General features: G+C 35.3%; 1 protein-coding gene across 1 annotated transcript in view; it reads right to left on the bottom strand.

The window, feature by feature from the left end:
* Nucleotides 1-1,010: 1,010 nt before the first annotated feature.
* GAD1 (glutamate decarboxylase 1) overlaps nt 1,011-14,920 on the bottom strand; it is a 32,322-nt gene continuing 18,412 nt past the window's right edge. Inside the window, exons 8-17 of the mRNA XM_051787427.1 lie at nt 14,463-14,578; nt 14,281-14,360; nt 14,022-14,076; nt 12,840-12,956; nt 12,616-12,680; nt 9,222-9,300; nt 7,470-7,619; nt 7,119-7,226; nt 6,330-6,419; nt 1,011-4,731 (exon numbers count right to left, since the gene is read on the bottom strand). Coding sequence (XP_051643387.1) covers nt 4,558-4,731; nt 6,330-6,419; nt 7,119-7,226; nt 7,470-7,619; nt 9,222-9,300; nt 12,616-12,680; nt 12,840-12,956; nt 14,022-14,076; nt 14,281-14,360; nt 14,463-14,578 — 1,034 coding nt within the window. The 3' untranslated portion in view covers nt 1,011-4,557. The remainder of the gene's footprint in view (nt 4,732-6,329; nt 6,420-7,118; nt 7,227-7,469; nt 7,620-9,221; nt 9,301-12,615; nt 12,681-12,839; nt 12,957-14,021; nt 14,077-14,280; nt 14,361-14,462; nt 14,579-14,920) is intronic.

The following is a 14,920-nucleotide window of genomic DNA, read 5'->3' as shown; positions in this document are numbered from 1 at the left end:
GTCTGATTCTTTCAATTGACCTAATGAAACACAAATGCTTCCGTATTATGCAGCCATCCTTCCTTTTAACCTTTGCTTTCATGGAATGCTTGTGTCTTCTTATCTCTTCACTAGCTTAGTTGCTGTTCTTGAGCAAGCAGTACTCTCAATTCATGTATCATCACCCTAAGCATAATTGTCACAATTTGCAAGTTATGAAACCCTACTGGAGAAATTCAGACAGGTGTAATTCTGTTGACCACAGTGAGCTGTACCTAACTACAAAAACTCTTGTTTGGTCCTACCACTTTATTGAACAGTCTGTGCGTAACCTGAACATTCCTTAATGCTCACACAACACAACCATCTTCCACGATTTTTAGTGCTTTACATTATGCCATTTGCATGCTACACTAATTGACTTAATAAGTTTCTTTGCAGCATGTATTTTCTTCATGAATCATTTGCTACTTAAAATTTTTAACTTGGAAAGAAAAATTTTCTTAAAAAAACTCATGCTACAGGAGGGGTGCTCATCCTACTCTAAAGCAATCGAAATCAAATTTGTTACATACTGTAAAAATCAATGACAGTTCTATGGATACTGCATAAAGCACCAATTAATCAGAATTTGCCTATATAGTAAAAAAATTATAATTTTATGAATTCAAAATGTACTCTTATTTTTCAATATATTTGGTATACAAAAAAAATAATTAAAAATATTTTATCTCACATAAGAGAATGGCAGGTTACCCCAAATATGGTCTAGAATCCAAGATTTTTGATCACCATTTTCATGTTATACACAGTACTAATGTCTCAATAGTGCTGTTCAAACTGACCAAGGTTCTGTGCTTGTGGCTCTTCCTCAGTCTGTGTTGGTATAAGTTCACATTCAATTCACAATTAAAATTAAATAGTAAGCATTTGCCTTACTATCTTTAATGTGAGGGATAATGTTGTGTGGCTTTTGTCTCATATTCTTAAGGAAACAAAAGAGCTCATAAAAATTATATGAGACAAATTAGTCAGTTTTAAGATCAACTTTTATTGAAAAATTAAAAGTGCATTGCATAACTTCTTTATAACTGTAACATTTCTTAAACCACAAAACAGAGATTCTGTTTAAAAAATCTCTTCATATTTGTCACCATTCAAAAAACAGAGTATGATCTAAGTCAACAATTATTTTAAAATCCTGGGTTATTCCCAAGGCCCCTGGTTCTGTTAGTCTGCTATGAATGACATAATTTAACTATCTTCTCTAAAAACTACCTTTAATTATACAATCAGAACTTTTCTCATTCAAAATCAACAGCTGCTGTTCATTTTTATCCAATGGTCAGTCTTTTCCAAAATTATGTGAGTTAATAAGCACTGCAGCTACATGTTCAGCTAAGATCTTGCCTATTGTTTATTTGATCTGAATTCACCCACACAAATTTATGGTGATGTCCATGTGATTTTTAAAGGCAAAATTGCTACCTTAGAGTATATTTTAAACCTCAGAAAAACAAAGTTACTCACCTGGAATTGCAATGCTTTGAATTAGTCAATACTTCCGTATATCCATACATCCTGATCTCTCACGGTCAATAGTGTACGGATTAAAAAGCAGGAAAATTCCAGGTAAACTTTAGTCTGAGAAGCTGTGGTATATTACTCAGATGGAAATTACCTACTAAGAAGAAAACAGATGAGTTTTCTCACTGACTATAACTGCTCTGCTAAATCAGCTCACCAAGTCACTAATTAATATGAGCCCAGTGCCTGTGGAACATAGTACTCTCCAGAATCTGATATTAGAATTAAAAGCTTTGCAAAAAATCTAATTGTGGTCACCTGTGTCAGGACACAACACTGCAGAAAGGCAAGATAAAATGCAGAGAGTAGGAAGACAAATTTAAGTCCCTTGTCTTTGGAGAAAATACCTCTTCATTAACTGTCTCACTTCCAAAACAGGCAGGAGGAGCTCCATTATTCCCACCTAGCTGCAAACCATCAAGAGCAATAGGTAGAACCTCTGATTTTTGACCTTCAAAACACAAGATACTCCATTAAAAGAAGAAGCAGAAATTTTAGTGAGCAAAACATTATATATGTACTGAAGAGCTCTAGATCTATTTCTGATTACGTCGCAGAACTGTTCAAGGCCTTTTGTAGCTGCCTTTTGAACAACATAAAACTGTGACAGAGACCAGATTTCAGGCAGAAGTCTGTAAATCAAAATGTGATGTATTTCTTCTGTACTCTAAAAACAGCTATAATGAGAGATATCTAGTTTTGATGAATATCTGTAGCTATAAAGAATGGCATTTACTATTACGGAAGTTTCCTAACTGCTGAAGTCAATGTTCTTGCTGACTACTTCTGTACTGCAGGCCTCAGGTCATGCAACATGGATGTTTACATCAAGAAATGTTAAGTATTGAATACAGAGGTCAGATAATAGGGTTATAATTGAGGAATATTGAGGTTTACGATCAAGAAGGCAAGAGACCAACTACACTGTCTTGAGGAAAATAACCTAATGAAAGAAATACCGTACCAGTAAGGTTACTAGGGTTCAATGACATAAAAAGAACAATGTAGATACTATTTTGAAAGTCATACTCATGAATCTAAAAGACAGTGAAAAACTTCTAATAATTTTTAGATTCAACTCAATTTCAAGAAAAGATTTTGCAGAAGGTTATGGAAGAGGAATAAGCAATAGTCCCATGAAAAGCTAGGAAGGCTGTGCTATACGATACGGCATTTACCATAACAGCTTCTTCTCTCTGTGCTAACACAGCCAAAAACGCGAGACAGGATCCTCAGAAGACAACCAGTGGGACCTGCAGGATGGAAATCTCTCCTGGCTGTAGCTGTCCTTCCACAGGACTGATGGGGCCAGAGAGGCTGTGAAGACTGCATAGCATGACTGCATTTCATTGAACATTACTAAAATAATTTAATTTTGTTACTGAGGTGGAGGGGTGGGAGAAAAAGCAATTAATTACTGGCTTGCATAGAAGATAGCCACAGAATCATGTATGAAAACACTTGAAATTAGCATATTCCATTTATCACCATGACAGTAACTCAGTAGACAGAGAATTATTGAATCTCCATTTTGTTCCATTACTCTGCTTCCAGTATGGACTTTTCCACTTGGTAGTATTGATTATCTAGTGATTAAAATTGAACAAGCTGCTGGTGAATCTGGTCTCTATAATTTGAAAAGCCTAGCCAGTTGGAAGTGTTGGGACAAGCTAGCTGTAGTCAAAGATACTGACATTATTTTGGGGTCTTATAAGTTCCAAACAGACAGTAAATTCCATTTCAATAAAAGAATGATGCTGGCTAAAAGTCCCACCAGTTAAAATGGTCATAGAGATCAGTCCTGAAACAAAACTCAAAAACAGAGGCCTTGGTTAGCAACCAATATTCACTAGAAAAGCATTCAGAACACTGACATTACAATAAATGAAACTGAAAATTCTAATATTTCTAATAGATTAAAGGGATTTCATATTTTGACAGTCTATACACAATGTTAGAATTCCTTATCTTCAGTAAAATTATCTGTAAGATATTATTTTAAGGGCACTAGGATTTAAATGAGTGTCAACTAATATTTTTGTATTTTTTCTTTGGCTCACAAAGACACTGAAATACCATAAACATTATTTAGAACCTCAATAATATATAAATAGGTTACATTACAAATGGAAGAAAATACAAGACAACTCTTCAGCATGGTAAATCTCTGCATATAAATAAGCAAATATTTCAGATACCTACAATTCAACAGTTATCTTGCTGTAAAACTATTACATTTAAATCCTTTTACACAAATTCATTTAACAATAATGTACACAATCTACACAAATTGACCTCTAAAAATACAGCAATAATATACCTGTTACAATGACTCTGCTACTATTATCCCCTGATTTGACACTAAAGGGCAAATACAACTATCTTACTCAAAGGTGCTGTCAGAGATTGCTGTTTTGTACGTGAGAAAAGCACCAACAATAAGATTTAATACTGTTATACATTTTCTTTAGCTCCTAAGAATCTACATTTTAGAAATGTTTCTATATGCCTATTTCTGTCTGGCAGAAAAACCTGTAGCACATTATCCACATAAATAGTTGTTGAAGGAAAAGTTAATTCTCTTAAAGTGGAAAACATGCTGTGGCTTAGATCTAAGCTTATAACCACTTTTTTTATATATGTATGTATATATATAATTATATATATTTATTTATACTGTACATATATACTGTGCAGAGTTCTTAATTTGCTATTTTAGTACTTATTAATTTCCTGCTGACTACAATAAACAAGACCAATGTAAGAGTCAATAGTACTTCAACTTCAAGATAATACATTTTCCCTCAGTAATGTGATCTACCAATACATATATATTTCAGTAGCCTATTGTTGTTTCGTTTAAGTATGTCTTAGGAGATTGGAATTTACAGAAAGAGAATTTCCTTAAAACATGTTCTGCAGAACTGGGTTAAAAAAATAGCCAGTGCTGGAAAACAGTGAATTAGAGAAATAAATAATTAAACCACTGTACTACAGCTCCTGCCCCAACCTCTCTATTTCCTCAATGAGGAAGTCAATGTCAGACTTAGTTGCTGCTGGGTTGGAGATGACCATTCGGAAGAAGTTGACTTTATCGCCCTGAGGCTGATATCCAACCATGGTAGTACCTGACTCCATCATCAGGGCCTTGATTTTCGGTGCCACCTTTATCATTGAAAAAAAAAAAGAGAGAAAGAAAAAAGAAAAATTTGTTTTTTCCTTTGTATGTCACAGCATTTCTTAATTCAGAAAAAAATAAATTGACTGCCAAAAAAGGCACTAATTTTTATTTAAAACATCCGTAACAGAAAAAGCTTGATAAACTAAATATGTAGGATTGGATATTTAAAGGAAAATTGACAACAATAATATCCATCTTTTTGATTAACAGACTAATAACATCTTAGAGTATTCACTATGTAATAATTTTATCTATTAAATATACACATCGTTTCTTTGTGCTAAAGATTTTGTTATGAAGAAATGTTTTCTGCCTCTGTATGAAAACCTACTCCAGACCTTTTTGAAGGTAATGGATATTATGAGTATTCTCAAAGCAATTTGTGTGAAGGGGACAACAATAGAAATTTTTCAACAAGATCTGTATCATAAAGAATATTTTCTACTAACATAAGCCATGGAAACCTTCCAGTAGTTTTGCAGTACTTTGCATTTACCACAATCTCACTTCCTCGCTTTAAGTTACAAGGAACAATGTTCTGACAGTCTTAATACTTGGTATTTTCTAAGCCCAGTTTTTCCATCCAGACCTTCTTTCTCCTGCCCTACTCTCTGCCAGCCAAGATCAGCTGTTTTGCTGTTTTGTAGGAAACTTTATGATGTCCTCTAACACTTAACAGGGTCAAGTCAAACATTTTATCCCTCTTGCCACTTCATACCTTTTACCTCAATCTTCCTCTATTCTCTGGGTTTTTTGGTAACTTTTTTATCTTACATGCCATTGGGCTGACCCAGGAATTTCTATTCTCTTCTGTTCTCTTTCCCCAGTGTGGTACAGATTTAAAATCCTCTACAAAACCTCCCAAGTTTGCCCATTTTTCTCCCTTCCCTAACACATACACAAAAGAGCAATTACTTCTAATACCTATAAAATTATTCTTTTGTCTCCTGAATGTACTTCATTTCACTTCTGTCTGTCTAAAATACTACTACAAAATTAATGTATTTTGCTTCCCTCAAGTCCTAAGTAACAGGATACTTTTCCTGGTGATGCTTTTATGATGCCTTCACTTCCCTCTTTCACTTCTTCTAATACATTTATAACAAGGTCCTCCAAAGGGTATTAATTTTCACTGAAATGCATTAATGCATTGTCATTTAAAATCCAAATAAAGACCTGAGGAGGACTTACAGGCTTCCATGTGCTTTACTTGTCCAAGCATTTTTAAATATCTACCCTTCTGTTTCTCTTGCTGGTATGCTGTCCTATCCAAACAAGACTGCAATGTCTTTAGGCCTAGCTGCTTTTTGAAGATTGTTAACACTTGCGAGCACAGAAGTGATACAGATCAAAGAATAACTGAGCATGTTCTGTACCTGGTTCTATAGAGAAAACATGACTTCAGCCTCAGTATAAATAGAAGACAGAAGTGAGCAAATATCAAGGTCATGATGAGCAATGGAGAACTGATATCTCAGCATTTGTAATATTTGCCCACACACAGATATATTATTTTTAATAAATAGACTACTTTGGGTTGAAAGATTAGGTTATATTTTTATATTTAGCAAAAGACACATACCCTGTGTAACTTTTCTCTTCTCTCATCAGAGTCTGGCATGCCCCTGAGACTTGGAGGAATATACCAAAAACATACATTTGTATGCTCTGGCTGCAAAAAGAACCAAACACATGATCAATTGAAAAAAACCCAACAATACAGGTCAATCCCACGCTAAAGGCTCGTCAGTAGTGTATTTTAGCACAGGCATGAAAGACAAAATATAGTATTGACTTTCTCAGTTCTGCATGTTAAACTGAAAGAAATGGATTGCAGTTCCGCTGCTTGCATCTGTTGTGTTATATTCCCTATACATTGTCCTACTTACAATATTTAGGGCGTTAATGAAGTGCAAATGCTTTTCACCTTCATGCAGTTTCATGAGGAACTATTTTCCAGGATCACAACAGAAGCAACTCAATTTTCCTTTTCTTAGCAAATGTAGAGATGAAGTATATTCTATCAACCAAGGGTTTATGCAGTGGCACGAGCAACAGAGCACACAGCAAAAGAGCAGATTCTCGGTTATGTATGTAATAATGTGGAATCTCAGCATGAGTAGATTGTATTAAGGTACTTCATGCCCTAACCTGAGAAGTCCTTTGCAGAAGAGAAGGAGATAAAACTGACATTTGTGGTACAAAACCACATGCATTTAGCCAAAAAAATGCCCAGATGCCAATAGTCATGTAGTTCTTTAGGAAATAAGAGCAGTTTTGCATAGCTGGCTTGACGAACTGTGAGAAGCGTGAAGACTGTTTTTGAAATTCCATCCAGATTTGCCTCCTACATACATAAAAGAAAACTTACCTCCCCTTCAAAAACCATCTCAAATTCTTCTCTGTTTTTGATTTTAGTGTAGAGATATTCTGCCAGCTCCAGGCATTTGTTGATCTGATTTTCGAATCCTACTGTACCCTGTTTAAAAAAGAAAGAAAGCATTAATCATATGGTTATTTTTTCTCTTCTGAAGCAATCATCTTTTCAGATAGGCTTCACTTTTAAATACTTTCAGTAAGAAAACATTTAGTAGTATTATTTCTTGTAATTTAAAAATACAGTTAATCAATACCACAAAAGTGACTAAATGTGACCTCCACTTGAGACTTATAAATTAAATAAATACATTTCTGGGTTTTGAGATAAACTTTTGTTATTTACCTTTGCTTTCCACATCAACCAGAATTTGAAAATGTCCACATGTCTACCACACTGTATTGCCTTATCTCCAGTGTCATAGGAAACATCATACTGTTTGTCTGGCTGGAAGAGGTAGCCTGCACACATTTGATTGCAGCCTTGAAGTATACCCTGTAATGAAAAACATGTACTTATATGACTTACATAGCATATGTACATAAGAAACTGTGTACATCAATAATGTATAAAAAAGTATTTCAAACTTAAACAGAAGAATTGTTCTTTAATGGGACATATTATAACATACTGACTTTGTTTTGTAAACTCGAGCCATAAAAATAATTTCATAAGCTAAGGTGATTCTCTTAGATGTCCCTGAGAGATCATATGGTTTTACATGCCTACACACCCACACCTCAGATTAAAAACATTCTCAGATTAATTTGGATACTTAGTTTGTGATATTAGCTTTGTGCACTTCAAAGGCTATGTTCTTAACACTTAAATTTCTAATTTGTTAAATTACACACTAGAATACAGCTGTGGTCTCTCAGTGCAACAGACAGACAAAATGAAATGAAAAAACTGAATTGAAGGTTTCAACTTTGTATATTGTCTAGCTTTATGACACTTAACACAAGTGACAAATATAGGTACAAATTACCTAAATCAGACATTCTTTGCTTACAAATAAATATGGCTCACAGACCAATAGAAATCTATGGATTACTGGTAAAAATCACTGAAGGAAACACAGAGGAGCAAATTCCTGTATGTTTCACAGAAATCTTACACATATGACATTTCTAAAATGGTTTACATCTCCTTTAGGGCTTATTGGTGGTTTTTGGAGGAAGCTCAAAGAACACCAGTTTGTCTGATAAATACAAAAACACCTATCAAAATTCTCATATAAGACAAAAACTCTTGCCAAAATCCTGCAATAGCTAGCACAATAAGCATGCATACCACTAAACAAAGGCTAGTGCTTCTCTCCAATAGATGTGTTTTACAGAGGGAAATAAGTGCTGCAGTCTTCACTTTAGAGATGGATCGACTGGAAGAGCAATGGCAGACCTAGGGCTGGAACTCACAACTCTTCCATCCTAGTTCTATACACAGGGATGACTTCTTCAACTAAACTCTTCTAGTAGCAATTGACATGCCAGAAATTAGTAAACAGTATAATTAGTCCTATCCACAGATAATATGACTTGTTTTTTTTATCGTCTAAGGAAAATACTTATTGCTTAAGAGAAATAAGACACTGGTTTTGCTTTCATTGATGACAACAACGAATCTAGATGAAAGCCCTAAAAATATAGAGTCATAATAAAAGTAGCATGCTTTCTTTTCAACAGAACTGAGAAACTTTTAAACCACTGTGTAAGGTAAAAAAGTTGTTTTTTATTTAAGAAGTTTAGACTGTTACTAAGTACTGAGACCAAAGGTGTATGTTCAGTATATCATAGAAACAGCAGGGCAGGTGCTCAGATGAAGTATATTAGCGTGGCTCTATTATTGTTATTAGAATAAGCAAAGACCCAACAGCTAAAGATCTGATCCATATTGCCTACAGCTTTAACCAAAAAAAGCCCCCAAAACCCAGGAAAGATAAAACAACTTCCTAAACACAATGTAAATCCACACAATTATTCCTTCCAAATAAAGTTTTGAAATTAAATGGATTTTGCAATACCCTCTGAAAAAGTAGGGCTTGGTATTTACTTTTCTTTTTTTTTTAAATGTTTAATTATTAAATATAAGGCAGACCTTCTCCCGGACAAGAATGGCAGAACATTGTAACAACACTCCCATCATCTTGTGTGGATTCCAAGTGACTGAGTTGGCTCTGCAAAAAAATTACACATTCAGATAGGTCTGGAATTCAGAAACTTAACCTGAAGCAGTCACCTTTGTTTTCTGCTTTCAGCTGGAAATACATGGAGTTTTGACCATGATGATATCAGTATGGAGGTTATTACTGTCTCAAGTGTCTTCTTTCCCAGCTATGCTGTCCAGGAAAGGAATTTTTTTGCCTTAACATTGCAATGTCAGACTTGTGATTAGTTTATATTATTACTAATATCAGCTAATTAGTATCAGATTATTAGCTGATACAGTAACATCTCCCCCAGAAGACTCCACTTCTAGAAGTAGGACTAACAAAAATAACAAAACCAGTTTGATGTGTTCTCTCATTTCAAGGTACTGATGGGGAAAGCAGGGGTGTCAGAGAATTAAGGGACCAATATGGATTCTGGGAGAATACAGTTCTTTGTTGAACAGCTGCTGGAAAACCAGCAAGTAAATGAAAAGACACTCTCCATGCTTATCCGCTTTCCCAGCTAGAGCCACAGCTCCAGCTTGTTGAGCCCATGGACTGCTGAAAGGCTCTAAAACTTTACATCAGAATCCTAACATTCTGTATGTAAAGCTTAAAACTTTTTACATGTAAACACAAGTGAATGCACAAGATCCCCTAATTTACTAGTCAAACACAAGAGATGTTCTGTATTTTTAACATACTATCCTAGACGGCTTAATGATGATGCTAAAATAAATGCGCCAACATTGCACATTCATTGACCTCTTTGCCCTAAGTAACTAATTGCCAAATGTCTCCTTGATTCACTGCATTTTCCACAGAAGGAAATCACATAATGGTATTTCACAGACTATTCATGTATTCTTACGATGTGGTTGAAAGAAAATGAAAAGGTATTTCCTCCTCTTCTACACCTTGCTCTCAGAGGACACAGATATAACCACTGTTCCTCCATTTTGAGCAACACAATGATATCTTCACCCCAGTATGAGGACCATTAATTTCTAGATACGATTCCAACCTCTGTCTGTGCTAGGTTAAACTGCAGCACCCCTCAGTCAAAAGAACATTGCAGGCTGTGCTGTACCTGGGCAGCTCACCATCCCTCTAAAATCTCCTGCTTATGTGGTGCAAACCAGCAGATACATAGCTCAGACTTAGGAGGCACTTATCTTTCAAAAAACTTCAGTAATAGTTCAGGTAGAGTAATCAAGAAACATGAATTTATCTAACAGCTGATTTCCATTTTAAAAACACCATGTCTTCAGTTTAGCACATTTATTTAACGTTCAGGGTTCCAAACAAAGACAATTTTAAGTCACTCTTCGCAAGGAGCATTAGGTTTATTTTAACATGAAGATGTCACTCTCCTCAGTGCAGCCAGCCAGCCAGAGGCTATCCCACCACAGGCAATCCCAGCTCTGTACCATGGCAGCATGCCAGTCCTTCATGCCAATGTCTGCAAGCAGGCCAAGTATGACCTGAGTGTCAGCAACAGACCCCAGCTGGGGCTCATGACAGGCAATTACACAGTACACGTGGGCCCCATCCCGTGTTTGAAGATCCGTATAACTGACTAGGAAAGAAATAATTTCACGCATCATGGCCTGCTGCCTTCTCTATTTACTTAAAATTAAAGCCTTAATTAGCGCCTCTGGGTTGACCTTAGGTCAAAAGAGGTGTGCCAAAGTCCTATGACCAACCCTGTGTACCTTAAGAAAATTATTTCATAATGCTGGCCTTATACTAGACATGTTGCCATGAGTGACTAGCAAATTGGACTGGGCAGAGGTTGATAGGATTCTGCTACTTCAGAGTACTCCTGCCACACCACACCCTGCCGTCCCTGTGACAGAACGGTCTGCATGGTTTTGCTGCCAGTCCTTCTGTACACAATTCCTTACATTGTATTTATTCTTCACTTACTGTCTGAGATGCCCAACACCAGGAAAGGTTGTTTTCCCTAAGGAAGAGACTTACTCACTGTACTCACTTTACATCTTTATGTGGTGCTCACATTCAGTACAGTTGACTCAAGGAAGCAATTTGGTGCTAATTTAAGAGTACATGGGTAGAGCTTGCTTCAAATATTTTTTGATTCCCTGGAGTCTGATAACTGCAATGATGGAAAACAAGTTTCTGGTTCTTCATTGCTTTTCTGATTTCTATTCAGATGGGCAGCATTCCATGATAGAGCAGTTTCAGAGGAAAGCTAGAGACACCCATGGGGTTATAAACATTGTATCTTCTACAGGTTTGTCATCACTCAATATGGGAACAACTGTGCCAAAGGCTACACCTGGAATGACTACTGAGTCTGAATTGTAAGGGACAGTGAGAGAGTCATACTTTCATTCTGCCATCACTACGAACACAAATGCTTTGTCTCTTTAAATTGGGTTCAATCAATTATCTATTAAAGATTGGCTTCTGGTCTCAGTGGGCATCTTGATAATCTGGCTTATGTACTTGGGGACACCCGTGTGCTCTTTTCTACAGACTTCACTCTGACCTCTACAAGAGTTTCCTGCTTGTTTCATGTAACTCACAGGCCCCTGAGCTCTCAGACATGGTGAGTATCAGTGACCCTTTCTGGCCTCCCTGTAAATGACCTCAGTCTTCTCCCCAGCACAGCAGAAAAGTATCAGCTATCGTAGTCTTTTCCAGCTTTACAGGTACTGAAACATGCCCCTAAAAATTTCTACTAATTCAGTCTCCCTGTGTTCCTCTCCTTGTTGTATTTTTAAAAAAAAGAAGTATTTTTGTTTGTATATATATAAATATATATATATAAAAACCTTTCATTTACAGAACACTCATTTTCAGGCAGAAAATACTCATTATTTTCTGAAAAAACAAACATCTTTCAGGAGAGAACCTTTACAAATTCCCACCATGTCATGGCTTCCCATCATGAGTATCCATGCTCAAACACCTTCCCTGGATTCCTCATTTATCACTGCTATTCTCAAAGCCCTACATTTCAGAGATTGTCTAGTTCTCCCACTTCATTTTTTCCTCAAATCCTTCTTCATCCTTTCCCAGACTTATGATCCCTTCAAAGATATGCACAGAACAATTTCCCTTTCTTTTTGCCAAGTAATATCCTTATCCCCCTTCAAATCAGCTGAAAACTTACCTTTCACACAATGGTACATCACTGTTTTCTTCTGTAGTATTGTTTCAATCTTCACAGTCTAAACCTCTCCTGTCTGTCTCGCTTTTGTTTAATTTAAACTCCTTAATGTATCAAATTAATATTTTCATGAATTTGTGAAGTGTCATGTACCTTATGAAGGTACTTGCATAACAGTATTACAAATAAGCACCATGTAGTACCTTTCTATTCCATTCAGTTTATGACGATGCTTTCGGGACATTAAGAGTCCACCTCCCCAGGCAGCCTGGAAGAGACAGAAAAAAGAGAAGACTCATTTTTTTGAAAAAGCTCAACATATTTAAGATTAATCAGAATCTAGTAATAAATATTTTAATTCAAGAAAAAACACATGTAAAAAAAAATCCTTTTTTGCTTGAATAGCAGCACTTTTTTAGTTACTTACATCTACATGGAGCCAGAGGTTGTATTTTTCACATATATCTGCAATCTCCTGTATTGGATCAAAGGCTCCATATACTGTTGTGCCTGCAGTTGCATTTACAAAAAGAGGAACGTATCCCTACAATAAAAATAAAAATATTATATATAAATGCCAACCTCTTTCAGGGAAAAAAAGGGGGAAATAATATCAGAAACTTTGTTATCTCATTTTCCAGCCTTAAAAGAGTTTTTCTTCCCACGTGAAAGGTACACAGTAGAAACTAACTAATCATATACATGGTAAGAACAAACTCTGTTTTTGTTGTATTGTGACTTCACAAAATTAACTAGTTAGAAGATAAAGAATATTATTCTGTCTAATCTTTTTCAGTGAGGAGATTCAAACGATGTTAAAAGACTAGCAATAGCCAAGTAAAGTTGTGACTTTTATAGCAGTATAAGGGAAAATTAATTAAATGTGATCTGTAAGTTGTGATTTGAAGGCCTGAAATTGTTCCTTTAGTCCTTATCTACTAATAAACAGAACAAAGGAATCCAAAACAAAAGCAATAAATTTGGAACTATCAGATGAAAGAAAGACAATTTTGACTTAAATGAAATAAATGTGAACTGCAATTTCATAGAGTGCTCAAATGTAAGGAAGTCAAGAAATAAAAAAATAATAATCTAGATTGCTCTAATTTTGGCTGTTTGTACAAAATTAATGGATTTTTCACTGCAATGACTCAAGAAATAATAATTAATGCATCAAAAAATTAAGCTTACTGGCTATATTTACCAACCCTGCAGTCTCACACATGAAATCTATATGATTTTTTGGAGTTCTATAGAATTTTTTATGGTTTTGGTTAAACTTTAAATTTTGGACAAAAGTAGTTTTAGTTTCGTGTTCTCATGCTTTTTTCCATGTATTGCCACAGAAAGTTATTTTTTAAAGTCATGAAATATGGATGTGGTTCAAGAGTTAAAAATACTTTGTTTTTAAACAGAAAATGGAAACCTTAGCAAGACATATAGATAATTCCCTAAACAATGCATGAATGTATAATTAAGCATCTGAAAATATTATGATGACATTTATATCTCATTATAATATGTTCTTTAATGTTAGCCCTCAGGCTTCAAAGGAAGGGGTAATTTTACTAGGCCAAGCATTTAAGGACTAATTTTTAAGAGCACAAACCTTTTGTTTTGCTTCCAGAATTTTTGCCTCCAAATCAGCTGGTATTATTTTGCCTCTGTAATTATCATAGAAACAGAAAGACAAAGAAAATTAAAGAATGCATATGGAAATACTACCTACAGCTGAAATACTTTAATAGGATTTTCTCAACAGGCCATTAGTAACTTGACACACTGTACTGAATCAGTCCTTAAACACAATACAAAAAATTTAACAGATGAACACATTTAATCTATCAAACCCTTAGCATTCACCCTACCTTTCATTGCATTTTATCAAAATCACATTGTCTGTTCCAAATCCAAGTGCAGCTCCAGCTTTCTTTATTGAGTAGTGACTCTGCAGCAAACATATGAACATTAAACGGGATGGTGGTTTAATGATGAAGTATTTTAACAACATACATCAATAAATTAAGAATTAGCAGTGTATTAAGCTCACGTGCTCTGAGGTAAAGAGAACCAGCTTAGGGACTGCAGCCATGCCTTTGGTTTTGACTTCAGGGAAATACTTGTAACGTGCAGCCATTATGCTGTACATGTTGGAGATAGCTCCTCCTGTGAATGAATAAATGAATGAATAATAAAATCACAATAATGAAAAAAATGCATATTATGCTAAAGACATACAAGTCTCCTTTGCATAATGCAGTGAAAGTGGCAGTGAACTATGAAAAAGTATATTTCTGAAATGCACAGGCATCTGTCTAAATAGCATAGGACAGACCCTCTGGAAAGTCATAGTGATAGTCAGAATTTCCTATTTGTCATCTCTTTCAATTGCTAACATTTTCTAACACATTCCAAAAAAGTTCAGCTTTCATTGTGCGGCTTTTGCATGTCAACTTCTTGTTAGCAAGAACAACAGGAACTTATCAACTTCTGTGAGGCTGGAGAAAC

The sequence above is a fragment of the Manacus candei genome, unplaced genomic scaffold, assembly GCF_025592945.1.
Source record: "Manacus candei isolate 608988 ecotype Guabito, Panama unplaced genomic scaffold, ASM2559294v1 h1tg000023l, whole genome shotgun sequence".
Taxonomy (NCBI): domain Eukaryota; kingdom Metazoa; phylum Chordata; class Aves; order Passeriformes; family Pipridae; genus Manacus; species Manacus candei.
This window is presented reverse-complemented; position numbering and strand designations above follow the sequence as displayed.